General features: G+C 42.1%; 1 protein-coding gene across 5 annotated transcripts in view; it reads left to right on the top strand.

The window, feature by feature from the left end:
* The window catches only part of LOC309475795 (uncharacterized protein), a 115,890-nt gene that overhangs the window by 41,707 nt on the left and 62,135 nt on the right, over positions 1–12,048 (top strand). For all 5 annotated transcript variants that reach the window (XR_014197854.1, XM_082138701.1, XM_082138700.1 and 2 more), the window contains exons 4-5: positions 1,680–1,772; positions 2,910–4,640. Coding sequence is in view for 4 of the 5 variants with exons in the window: in XM_082138701.1 (XP_081994827.1) it covers positions 1,680–1,772; positions 2,910–4,640 (1,824 nt within the window). In the remaining variant the exon portion in view is untranslated. The remainder of the gene's footprint in view (positions 1–1,679; positions 1,773–2,909; positions 4,641–12,048) is intronic.

The following is a 12,048-nucleotide window of genomic DNA, read 5'->3' on the forward strand; positions in this document are numbered from 1 at the left end:
TTTGCTAATATATTCTTCCAGTCACATACTCCATTTGCAATAAAAGCAGGATCTCTGTATGCACCACTAGAACTGCACTGAAACAATCTACATGGGAAGCAGAAAATCGCGTCTGCCTCTTTGCTGTATTCAATGAATGAATATGTCTTATAGTAATCGGACGAAAATGACCGGTTCTGCTTACCGAACAATGTTTTGGGGTATTCGGGCAAGTAGGGTTGTGATGGTCCAGTTTCCTTTGTGCCCAAATCCACAGGTGTGCTGCATTTATTGGTAACACACTCAAAGATCCGTTCACAAGGCCTGGTGCAGCCAGACTCACCGGCTGTATCTGTTGATATCTGTGAAGACGAGCTTTCTTCTAAGTTTTTGTCAGATATTTGCACACTTGAATTGGATGGGCAAGGGCTGTTGTTTAGATCGTTGCAGCTTGAAGTCTTTGTCTTGAAAAATTTTCGTATATCCATTATGTCGACTAAATTGGCTGCCAGCTCAAAATTAGCCTAATAGCCTAAATCACTTTTTTTTTTCTAAAGCACATAAACCCGCGTTTTTAGGCGAGTGCCGGATATGGGTGTCATAACCTATTTTTAAAATGAATGAAAAGTGATCACAATTTAATAAAAACTTTGTAATTTATTAATTATATTGCTTTCATTTATTTAAAAATTGTTTATCAAAAAAAAATCCTGCATAAATGAATTATCTCCGTGCGTGCGCACGGCATGCAATTTACATTTTCCACAGACCACAGCTGAGCCAGCCCAGCCGCGCTTATCATTTGATTTTGGAGTGGAGAAAACTGATCCTAGACCAGCAATTATCGGCAGCTTTTCTTTATAAAAGCAACTAGTAGTAGCAGGCAGGCTGCTTTTGAGGGAGAAAAATCGAATTGTATATTGCTAGTCTCTAGTCCGTGGCCAGGGGAAGGCTAAGCCTTCCCCAGCCTTACACACGCTCCGCCTATGCTTGACCCCATTTTGCTGCTTGCATCTTTATTTTAAAATGGATTTCTTCAGCATTAACTCTTTCCCCACCATTGATGGAAATTTCCGGCATTTCGTGTTTTCACTGTTTTACGGTAGGGGGCACTATTATGCATCTTCTAAAAGAATACCGAATCTCCTGATCAAAACACAGGTGAAAAAAGAAGCAGAAACATTCATTAATCAACATTAAATAGCACATTAATCAAACTGCCTAATGTTACTGAATGAAAAGTCGACCCAGGACAAGCTATAGGACTGTGCAAGCTTTGAGGGTGTTTACTCAATCTACTCTATCCATCTATGTTTTGATCATCGTTCTAAATTAGATCTAGATGTAGTCTTTGACAAAAACTTTTTTTTGCTTTTTCAGCTTTTTGCTCAAATTATTGCTTTTTTAACTTAAAAAGGAAATGCATAGAGCTAGAATAAAACCTTTTTGTTTTTTAAAGCAGAGGGTGTGCTCTTTATTTTGAAATGTTGCATGTTTGAGATATTCACACAACAAAATATTCTGGGATCATGAACATTTTGTGAAAATGATCAAAAATGCTGGCAGTGGCTAGCAACTTTTTTCAAAAATGCTGGCGGGTAAACAGTTAAACAGTATTCATTACCATCAGATATAATTTTGTTAATATATGATAAATATTCTAAGTATAAATAATACCTTTTATTTGTTATTTACTGCAGCCCTGGCATCAAAGACCATTGAAGTGGCAGCTCTAGGAAGACCTCTGTTTCCTGGTATGCTGTATGACTGCCGCAAGGATACCTTCCTTCCAGGTGCTTTACAAACCTAAAATATATAAATAAATAAAAGTTTATTTTCCCCTCTTCATCAAATATTGCATCACTAATTACCAGTCCTTGTTTAACAACACTATAAAACCTGCATGTTTCTTCAACAGTAAATCACTTCCTCATACATCTATCTATAAATTACAGCAACGTCTGTCTGTGTGTGTATGAGACCCTGTGTGTGTGTGTGTGTGTATGTGTTATTCGCATATCTATCGAACCGTTAGTCTGATGGATTTCAAACTTGACAGGTGTCTTGCTACAGGCACGAGTAAGTGCAGTGCCAAGTTTGACGTTGTTTGAATTAGAAATGCAAAGATTTTGTTAATATATATCGGTATAAGAAGCACACACTTCACACTGAGTGAGCACAGCTGGCCCCTCCCCCTCTCACACTGACACTGAGTGAGCACAACTGGCCACTCCCCAGGACCAGAGACAGAGAGGGTCGTAGAAAGCAGTGCAACTTAAGTAGTGTTTTCTATGAGTTCACTGTGTAGCCTGCTCCCTGAATTGTGTAGTTAAACTTTCCACATTTATTGTATGTCATTATGTCAGTATCAGTATTTGCTTTCTACCATGCACAAATAAAAATGTCACTGAACCTTTGCTGTGTAATTGTAACAATGAGCACTCAAACACACCAAACCAACAATTACTAAAAACACACAAAAACTGATTTTGCACGGGCACTTTGCACTGCTCCCTGAATCGACGCGTTTATTCATTTGTGGATGTTAACTGAATCTGTAAGTCAGCTATGCTGTTTACTTCTGAATATTATATTTCATTCTGGTGCGCTTAACGTTATCACTACTGTGTAATAGTAGCCTATGCTATTCACCAGCTAAACATATCCTATTCAATGCGTTCACACAGTCTCTTTCACAGGCATCATTTGTAGTTGCCTATGCACAAACTGTTTGCTCAAGCATAGCGTTTTCTCGGAGTTCACTGTGTGCTTTCTACCATGCACAAATAAAAATGTCACTTAACTTTTGCTGTGTAATTGTAACAATGAGCACTCAAACACACCAAACCAACAATTACTAAAAACACACAAAAACTGATTTTGCACGGGCATTTTGCACTAGTAACTCTAAAAGTAATTTCTCTTTTCAGGTGTCACTCTGTGGGACAAGAAATCCTTGAGAGCAGATTTGGATAGTCGTCCACAGCCAAGGACAGATGTGAAGTTCAGTAGCTCCGACTCTCTCTCCAGTAAGTCCAGTCTCCTGGATGGGAGTGCTTCCCTGAAGGCCAGCTTCTTGGCAGGGCTGGTGGAGGTGGGAGGATCTGCCAAGTTCCTGCGTGACACCAAATCCTCAAACCAACAGTCCAGAGTTACAATGTATTACAGTGAAACCTCTAGATTCGAACAGCTCAATATGACTCAGCTGGGAGTGGGACACATCACCTACCCTCAGGTCTTTGACCAGAAAACTGCAACTCATGTGGTCACAGGTGTTCTATACGGAGCTCAGGCCGTCATGGTGTTTGATCGGACATTTTCAGAAGAGGAAGACAAGCAGGAGATTGAGGGAGAACTGAATGTCATGGTTGAGAAGATTCCTCAATTTTCCATTGAGGGACAAGGAGCTGTAGATATGACAGATGCTCAAAAGAAAGTGGCTGAGAATATTGCCTGCACATTTCATGGTGACGTCCGCCTTGAGCAGAACCCCACCACTTACATGGAGGCCCTAGAGGTGTACAAGAAGCTCCCCACTATACTGAAGGAGAATCCACAGAATGCAGTTCCAATAAAAGTCTGGCTCTATCCTCTTTCTCTACTGGATTCAAAAGCTGCTAAGTTGGAGAGAGAAATTAGCACAAGTCTAGTTTCCAACACTGAAGATATAATAGAGGGGCTGGGAGAAGTAGAGAGGACTTGCAACGTCCTCTCCAGAAAAACACTGGTAAATGTTTTCAAAGACATCAATGAGAGGCTCCATTTATTTCAGGACTCTCTTAGCACTTACGAAACGCTGCTCCTGAAAGAAGTGGCAAAGGTCTTGCCTGCTATACGAGGAGGAGAGAAGGAGCAAAATTCATTGGAAGACATCCTGAAGATCCACAACAGCTCCCCCTTTAATGCTGACATGCTTAACCAGTGGTTAGATCATGCAAAGGCTGAACTTAACCTCTTAAGTTCTCACACTGAAATACTGAAAGGAATCAATACTGAAGACTCAAACAGTCTCAACACCATCCTCTTTAATCCTTATATTGATGTTGTGGTGTGCTTGACCTTCACATCTCTGAAGTATGAAGACCCGTATCTTTTAGCCATGAAGAAGTTTCTGGAATCTGATGAGTTTAAAGAGCTAGATGTGGGAATGAAACACAATTCTAGCATGTTAGCATCTGTCAGAAAGGGGTTCAACGATCCTGATGTCATCTCAAAGATGAGAGAGAACTTATCTCTTTTCAGAAGTTTTTCAGAGGCTAATAAAGATGAAAAGAGATATCGATTCATTATTTCTGCCATCTCTGATCCCTCCAATCCTGGCTCCTCTATCTATCTGTATGAATCAGGGAACCTGATGGACACACAGTTCCAGCCCGTATCGAAGCCTCCTCCACCAGAAGTGACGAAGGTCCTGGGGCGCAGTGTGACCCTGAAACTGCAGAAGTCCCCAACTGGAGAAACTGTGCAGTTCAGAGTGGAGTACCAGCAGGAGAAAGCAGATTCTGGCGCTGAGGAACAGTGGATTATCATGAACACTGCTGAGGAAGTCTTTACTCTGACTGGATTGGAGTCTGGAAAACAGTACTCGATCCGCTATAGGATAGTGGGTAAAGTGGGAGTGAGTGAAGCCAGTGACACTATCGGTCCCATACCGTCTTCAGGTAAGTGTTATATGCACTTTTTTTTTTTTTTGCATTAATCTTTATCTTTTAAAAAAGATATATATTTCGCTTCATTCACAGTCAATGTTTGCATTGACAACCATATTTCCTAACATGTGTGGCTATAATTAAATGTGTAACATGTTGTAAAGTGTTTCCCACTTGACTGAATATATGAACGTATTATTTCCTTCGTTCATGTTGTTACAGATAGTCTGTAAAGACGCAGAGTATATGTATTTGATGTCTAATGTAGGCTAGTGTACTTAATCATATGACATTCACAATATACAAAACAAAGCCTTGAACAAGTGACACATACATTTCTCTGTATGAAAACCAATAGGACATTTAAAACCCTCTGGTGCTCCTCATTTGGGAGTCACACTTATTCTCTTTGCGGTCAAAAGTGACCGGACACCTGAAATTGTTTTATTTTGTCAAATTTGTAAAATGTGAAATTGTATTTTGAGTGGATTTGATTTATGCAATAATTATGGTCCATTTTTGCCATTGAAAATAATTTAAAAACAAATAAAATTTAAAAAAAATATTTGTTCAATTAATGCAGTATTTCAGATTAATATAGAGACTAGGCCTTTTAAATAAATTTTTGAAGGTAGATTAGCACCGTCTGTTGTAATTTCATGGTGTTACCACAAGACGCCTGTACAGCTCTCTATGGAGAGGCTTGTGAATTCTCTAGTAGTTTTTGGACAAAATTACTTACTTTTAAGATGTGGATTTGAATGTTTTTTTGTTTTTTTAAAAGAAATTCTCAAATAATACTTTTTTATGTTGATTTGATGTGTACACGTTTTTGCATTATTATAACTACTGCCAAACCTGAATACAGAGACCGTCTCGGTTACGTATGTAACCCTAGTTCCCTGAAGAGGGAACGAGACGCTGTGTCGAAATGCTGCGGGAACGCGTCATGAAGCACGTATGGAATCAATCCAATGGCGAGACGGAACGTCATAGGCGGCTGACGTCATTGACCAGGAAATTATAGAGCATCCCAAAGAACACAATGCGATAGCTTCTGATAGGCTGAAGCAAGTCGATCACGGGAATGCCGAGAGTATGGCAGGGTGACGCAGCGTCTCGTTCCCTCTTCAGGGAACTAGGGTTACATACATAACCGAGACGTTCCCTTTCAAGGGAACTCGAGCTGTGTCAAAATGCTGCGGGAACGCTAATAGTGACCGTCCGTGTGAAATCAAAGCGCACAAGCGGACGAAAGCACCTGCGCCCCTGGAGTGGAGCTGAGGTCAAGATCATAAAACCTGATGAATGTGTGCGGTGAGGACCAGCCTGCCGCATCACAGAAATCATGAAGTGAAACTCCTGACAATAAAGCTTTAGAAGCGGCCATACTCCTAGTAGAGTGAGCTCGTACAGCCAAAGGTGAAGGCTGACCAGCCGATTCATAAGCAAGTGAGATAGCCTCAACCACCCATTTGCTCATCCTCTGCTTAGATGCAGGACATCCCTTCCTGGATGACCCAAAACACACGAACAACTGTTCAGACTTTCTCCACAGGGCAGCTCTGTGGACATAAGCATCTAATGCCCTGACTGGGCAGAGCAGATTTAGTTTCTCTTGGTCCGACGTCTGGAAAGGAGGAGGACAGAAAGCCTAAAGTATGATAGGCCTAACAACATTAGTTGCAACAATAAACCAGATAAAATTAAAAGGCAGTATTTATATAATTCTTATGACAACGGCGGACTGAATTTGAAAAATCTTCGAATGATGGATTGTTCCTTAAAAGCCTCATGGGTTGCTAAAATTTATCACAACAAACAATGGATCACAAGTCAGAGATTATATTCAGCCTTTTCCTTTTTCTCGAATAATATATTTCCTTTTTACCAATTAAAAGCAATACATATTGATAAAATATTTCAAAATAGTTTAAAAGAGTTATCACCTTTCTTCAAGGATGCACTGAAAGCTTGGTTGAATTTCCAGTACCACCCTCCAGATACAATTCAAGACATTCAGACACAGTTGCTATGGATGAATTCAAACATTACGGTTGGAGACAAGCCATTGTTGTGGGAGGAATGTGTCAAAAATGGGTCAATTTTTGTCAATGACCTTTTAGATTTATCTGGAGATTTTATTTCTTATGAAAACTTGAGAAATGTTTTTAGCATTTCTCTCAATCAGTTACAATTCAACCGGCTGATTTCTGCAATTCCTAAAACTTGGAAAATGAGACTGCAAAATGAAAAGAGGAATAAATTAATGGTTTGTCTCCCACCAATAAGATGCCTTAAATGGTTGTCTGGTGTAAAGATAAATAAAATAATATATATTTGGAATTTAAATATCACGGGCACTGCACTTTTTCCACACAGAACCTGCCTGTTTTGGGAAGATGAATTTAATGATCAAATTTTGTGGAAAGATTACTTTAGAACAATTTATAGAACTACAATCGATTCATATTCCAGAATATTTCAACTTAAAATCTTTTATAAAATTATTGCAACAAAAAAATCTCTGTTCAAATGGCAGATAGAAAAGGATCCCTGTTGCAGGTTCTGTGGGGATGAGGAGGAGGACCTGATGCATTCGTTTTATTTTTGCCCACATGTGGCTAAGTTTTGGGTCAGTATACAGTTATGGTTAAGGTCTATGGATATTGTTTTGCAAATCACACCTCAGAATATTATGTTATGTGTCTTTGAGGGTAAATGCATACACTTTTTGAATATGATTATTTTGATGGGTAAAATTTTTATTTTTAAAGCTAAAACTTTATCAAATTTATGTATAAAACACTTTAAGAATAGAGTGTTTTATCAATATATGCTAGAAACAATTATTGCAACAAATAACAACAGAATAACTGAGCATGAAAATAAATGGAATGTCTACTTATTTGAGTTAGAGATATAAATATTAGGTGTACGTTCTTAAAGGTGCGCCATGTGTTATGGCATAATTGTTTTGCTAATTCTATTGTGTTTTTGTTTATTGATTTTTTTTATCAGTAGTATTGATTTATTTTATTTTTCATTTTCTTATGTTATTAATTTTGTTTGCTTTGTGCTTCCTTTATTTTGCTTTCTTGTCATAACATTATGAATGTGTGGATGATTGTGGTTGTGGTGCATGGGGAGGTGGGTGGGGGGTTTGAAGCTTGTCTTGTTATTTTACTCTGTAATAAAATAAAATAAAATAAAAAAACAACATTAGTTGGAACCTTCGGAACATAACCTGGCCTGGGATGGAGAAAAGCCTTCACCATGCCAGGCGAAAATTCCAACCACGAGGGAGAAACCGAGAGAGCTTGAATATCTCCAATTCTCTTGAGAGATGAAATAGCAAGCAAAAAGACATTTTTAAGAGTGAGAAACTTCTTAGCAATCTCCTCAATAGGCTCAAACGGAGCTAGGGAAAGACCTTCCAAAACAATGGCCAGATCCCAAGACCGTACCCTCGTGCGGACTGCTGGCCTCAACCTCAAAGTGCCACGAAGAAAGCGTGTTATAAGTGGGTGTCTCCCCAGAGAGACTCCACTCAAAGGGACGTGGTAAGCCGCTAGTGCCGCCACATACACCTTTAGTGTGGAGGGGGATAGCCCTGTGGAGAAGCGCTCCTGCAGGAACTCCAGCACTGCACCCACCGGGCAGTTAACCGGGTCCAACTGGTGTTCTCCACACCAAGAAGTAAATAATCTCCACTTCAAGGCGTATAACTTCCTCGTGGATGGAGCTCTAGAGTGGAGAATGGTCTCAACAACCTCAGTTGAGAGACCAGAACTTATAAGCTGGGCCCCCTCAGAGGCCAAGCCCACAGTTTCCACAGTTCTGGGCAGGGGTGAAGGATCGACCCACTTGCCTGAGAGAGTAGGTCCCTCCTGATCGGAATCTCCAGAGGAGAGCCGTCGAGGAGAGACACTAGGTCCGCAACCACACTCGGGCCGGCCAGAACGGGGCTACCAACAGAAGACTGACCCCATCCCGGCGGACCCTTTCCAGAACTCCTGGGAGCAGAGCAATCGGGGGAAATGCAGAAATCAGAGGGGCTGGATAGCTCAGGGAGAACCACAGTGGGCAATGCGATGTCTCCTCGGAAGCGAACAGGTCCACCTCGGCACGACCGAATTCCTTCCAAAGGAGCTCCACCACCTCGGGGTGGAGTCTCCATTCCCTGGGCCTCGGCCCCTGCCTCGACAGGATGTCTGCCCCCTGATTTAAATACCCCAGTATATACAAAGCCCTCAATGAGAGAAGTTTCCCTTGGGTCCACAGAAGGATCTGGCGAGCCAGCTTGTACAAGGGGCGTGAACGCAGACCCCCCTGATGGTTTATGTAAGAGACCACTGTGTTGTCTGAGCGGACAAGCACATGGTGACCCCTGAGGTCTGGGAGGAAGTGTTTCAGAGCCTGGAACACCGCCAGCATTTCTAGACAATTTATGTGCCATGAGAGATGATGGTCCTGCCACAGACCTTGGGCTGAGCGACCACTCATGATCGCTCCCCAGCCCGTGAGGGAAGCATCCGTCGTTAGCGTGACGCGACGACAAAGAGCTCCCAGCACAGGCCCTTGGGAGAGAAACCAAGGTTCTGTCCACATAACCAGGGCACGAAGACATCGTCGCGTGACCTTGATCATGCGGTGTGGGTTTCCCCTCGGGGAGAACCCCTTGGTTCTGAGCCACCACTGCAACGGTCTCATGTACAACAGGCCGCAAGGTATAACGTTGGACGCTGCTGCCATGAGACCTAATATTCTCTGAAACTGTTTGACAGTGAGTGACTGGCCCAACTTTGCTTGTTTCACCGCTTAGAGGATCGAAGTGATACGAGCAGGAGACAAACGTGCCTGCATCGTCTTCGAATCCCACACCACACCGAGAAAAGTGGTCCTCTGTAATGGAGAAAGCACACTTTTCTTGGCGTTTAGCCTCAAACCCAATCTCTTGATGTGAGCAAGAACGACATCTCGATGTCGAACCGCCTGTTGTTCTGATTGAGCTAGAATCAACCAATCGTCGATATAATTTAGAATACGAATGCCCTGGAGTCGCAGCGGAACCAGAGCTGCATCCATACATTTCGTGAATGTGCGGGGAGACAAAGCTAGGCCAAACGGAAGAACCCGATATTGGTATGCTTCGCCCCCGAAAGCAAACCTCAGGAACTTCCTGTGTTGTGGAAGGATGGAGACATGGAAATAAGCGTCCTTTAGATCTATCGTGACAAACCAGTCCTCGGATCTTATTTGTGACACGATCTGCTTGAGAGTGAGCATTTTGAATTTGAGCTTCCCTACTGTGCGATTTAACAGGCGCAGATCTAAAATTGGACGCAACCCCCCGTCCTTCTTCGGGACTATGAAGTATCGGCTGTAATAACCTGACTCCCTGCTGGGAGGAGGAACCCGTTCTATAGCCTCCTTTCACAAAAGAGTCTCTACCTCCTGTTCCATTACCAGAGCCTGCTCGGGGCCCACCACTGTGGACAGGACCCCTGTGAATCGAGGTGGACGAGACCTGAATTGAATAGCGTAACCGTTTTCGATCGTTTGCAGAACCCAACGAGAAATATTTGGAAGGCTTTTCCACTCCGCCAAAAAATCTACTAAGGGTACCAGCCTCTCGAGACTGGCCTCTGGAATACTTTGAGCTGCAGACACAATGCCTTGTAACGGAGCACCGGCAGGGAACAACTGGCCTGCCTGCTCCGGACCCCTCCTCGGAGGAAGTGAGCTCCCCTCGGGGAAAAACTCGCCGGGACCGTCCACGCCCTGGCATAAAGGCAGGGTTGGCGGAGCGATCCCCTGAGGGCACCGAGAGAGAACGGGCACCGTGTGATGCGGTGAACTCAGTTCTCTCACGGCGGGGACTACCCTCAGCATCCTGACGCCTGGAGCGTCAGGATTTTTTCTAAGACGAAGCCTTCTTGGCAATAATAACTGTCCTCAGATCAGTTTTACCCCTCGAAGACTTCGTCTGAGAGCGCCGTGCCGCGTCCCAATCTTTTTGTGGGGGAGCGCGAGACGCGACACTCTGCTTTTGTTGCGCCCGGTGTGAGGAACTAGCTGACGGCTGGGACTGATCTTTTTTACCAGCGACCTGAACTCTGAGCGGGAGGAATTTTTGGAATGCTGCCGCCTGTTTTTTCTCTTCCTGAAACTTATCGATGACTGTGTTCACTGAGTCACCGAATAAGCCCGCAGAATTAAGCGGAGCATCCAAGAGAAAATATTTTTCTCTCTCTTTCATGCCAGAAAGGTTTAGCCATAAATGCCTCTCCGCGGACACCAGGGGCCTCATGTATCAATCTTGCGTACGCACAAAAACGTTGCGTACGCCAGCTTTCACGCTTACGGTCGTATGTACTAACAGTGAAATTAACGCGAGAATGTGCGTTCCTCCACGCCAATTTCATGTCTGGCGTACGTACATTTCTCATTGTTTTTGTCCGTTGGCGACTCTTACAGGCAATGAAGTGAAGTTGCAAACATTACACAACGAATTGTTCTACAAGTCTACCGCACCACCACCTGTGGGAAGCATTGCTATTAATTTGCAATTTATAAAATAATTGACATATATTGTCGAGCCTTATGGGAATATTCTATCAATTTTGCAATTAAGTAAGAACATATAAAAGCATGATGCAAATTGATACAACCCTTAGTCTATGGCAATGGCAGCTTTGGTGTAATGTCCACCTTTATATCAGACCATTTCTTTTTAAGGTCATTTAGGGTAGACTGTGTACAGTTGAGACATGTGTACAGTTGAGACACCTTAAATAACTTGCGTTCGCAGCAAGCACAAGTTGTGATTTTTGCTGTGCACGTGCGTATTAGTGTCCTCTTTGATCGTGGGAAATTTGAACAACGGACGCATCACGTTTTTTTTTCTCTAAGATATGACGTTCACTTCACCATGCACTCTCCACAATGAATATAGCTTATTATCCTTATGTGACTGTAAAACGTAACTGGTATCACCACAAACGTTATTCTGTATTTCATGGTATTGTGTCATGCAAGGTAATTGCAAAATCTAGAGAAATGTGCGAGGTGGCCAGCGGGGGATAGTTGAGACACATATCTACTGTAGCCCCGATAGAGTTCTATTAGGAAACACATTGTTTAGTTGTTCAGTGTTATGATAACAGTTTAAACGCCGTAATTAGCCAGCATAGGATGCAAATGAAAATAAAATGTGATATTTGTGATATTTAAACTGTGTATTATTAATAAATATTGTTACATATCTTGTTCCTGCTTTATACATTTTAACCAGTGCTAATTTAAATAAAATGAATGAATATAAATGGATGAATAAACAAAAATGTTGCACAATTGTTATTTTCTTTATTTGTCTTTATTTTTTAATTTTTTTACAATGAATGGTTAGTTACCTTCA

Source organism: Leuciscus leuciscus (genome assembly GCF_965113295.1).
Source record: "Leuciscus leuciscus genome assembly, chromosome: 15".
NCBI classification, from domain to species: Eukaryota; Metazoa; Chordata; class Actinopteri; order Cypriniformes; family Leuciscidae; genus Leuciscus; species Leuciscus leuciscus.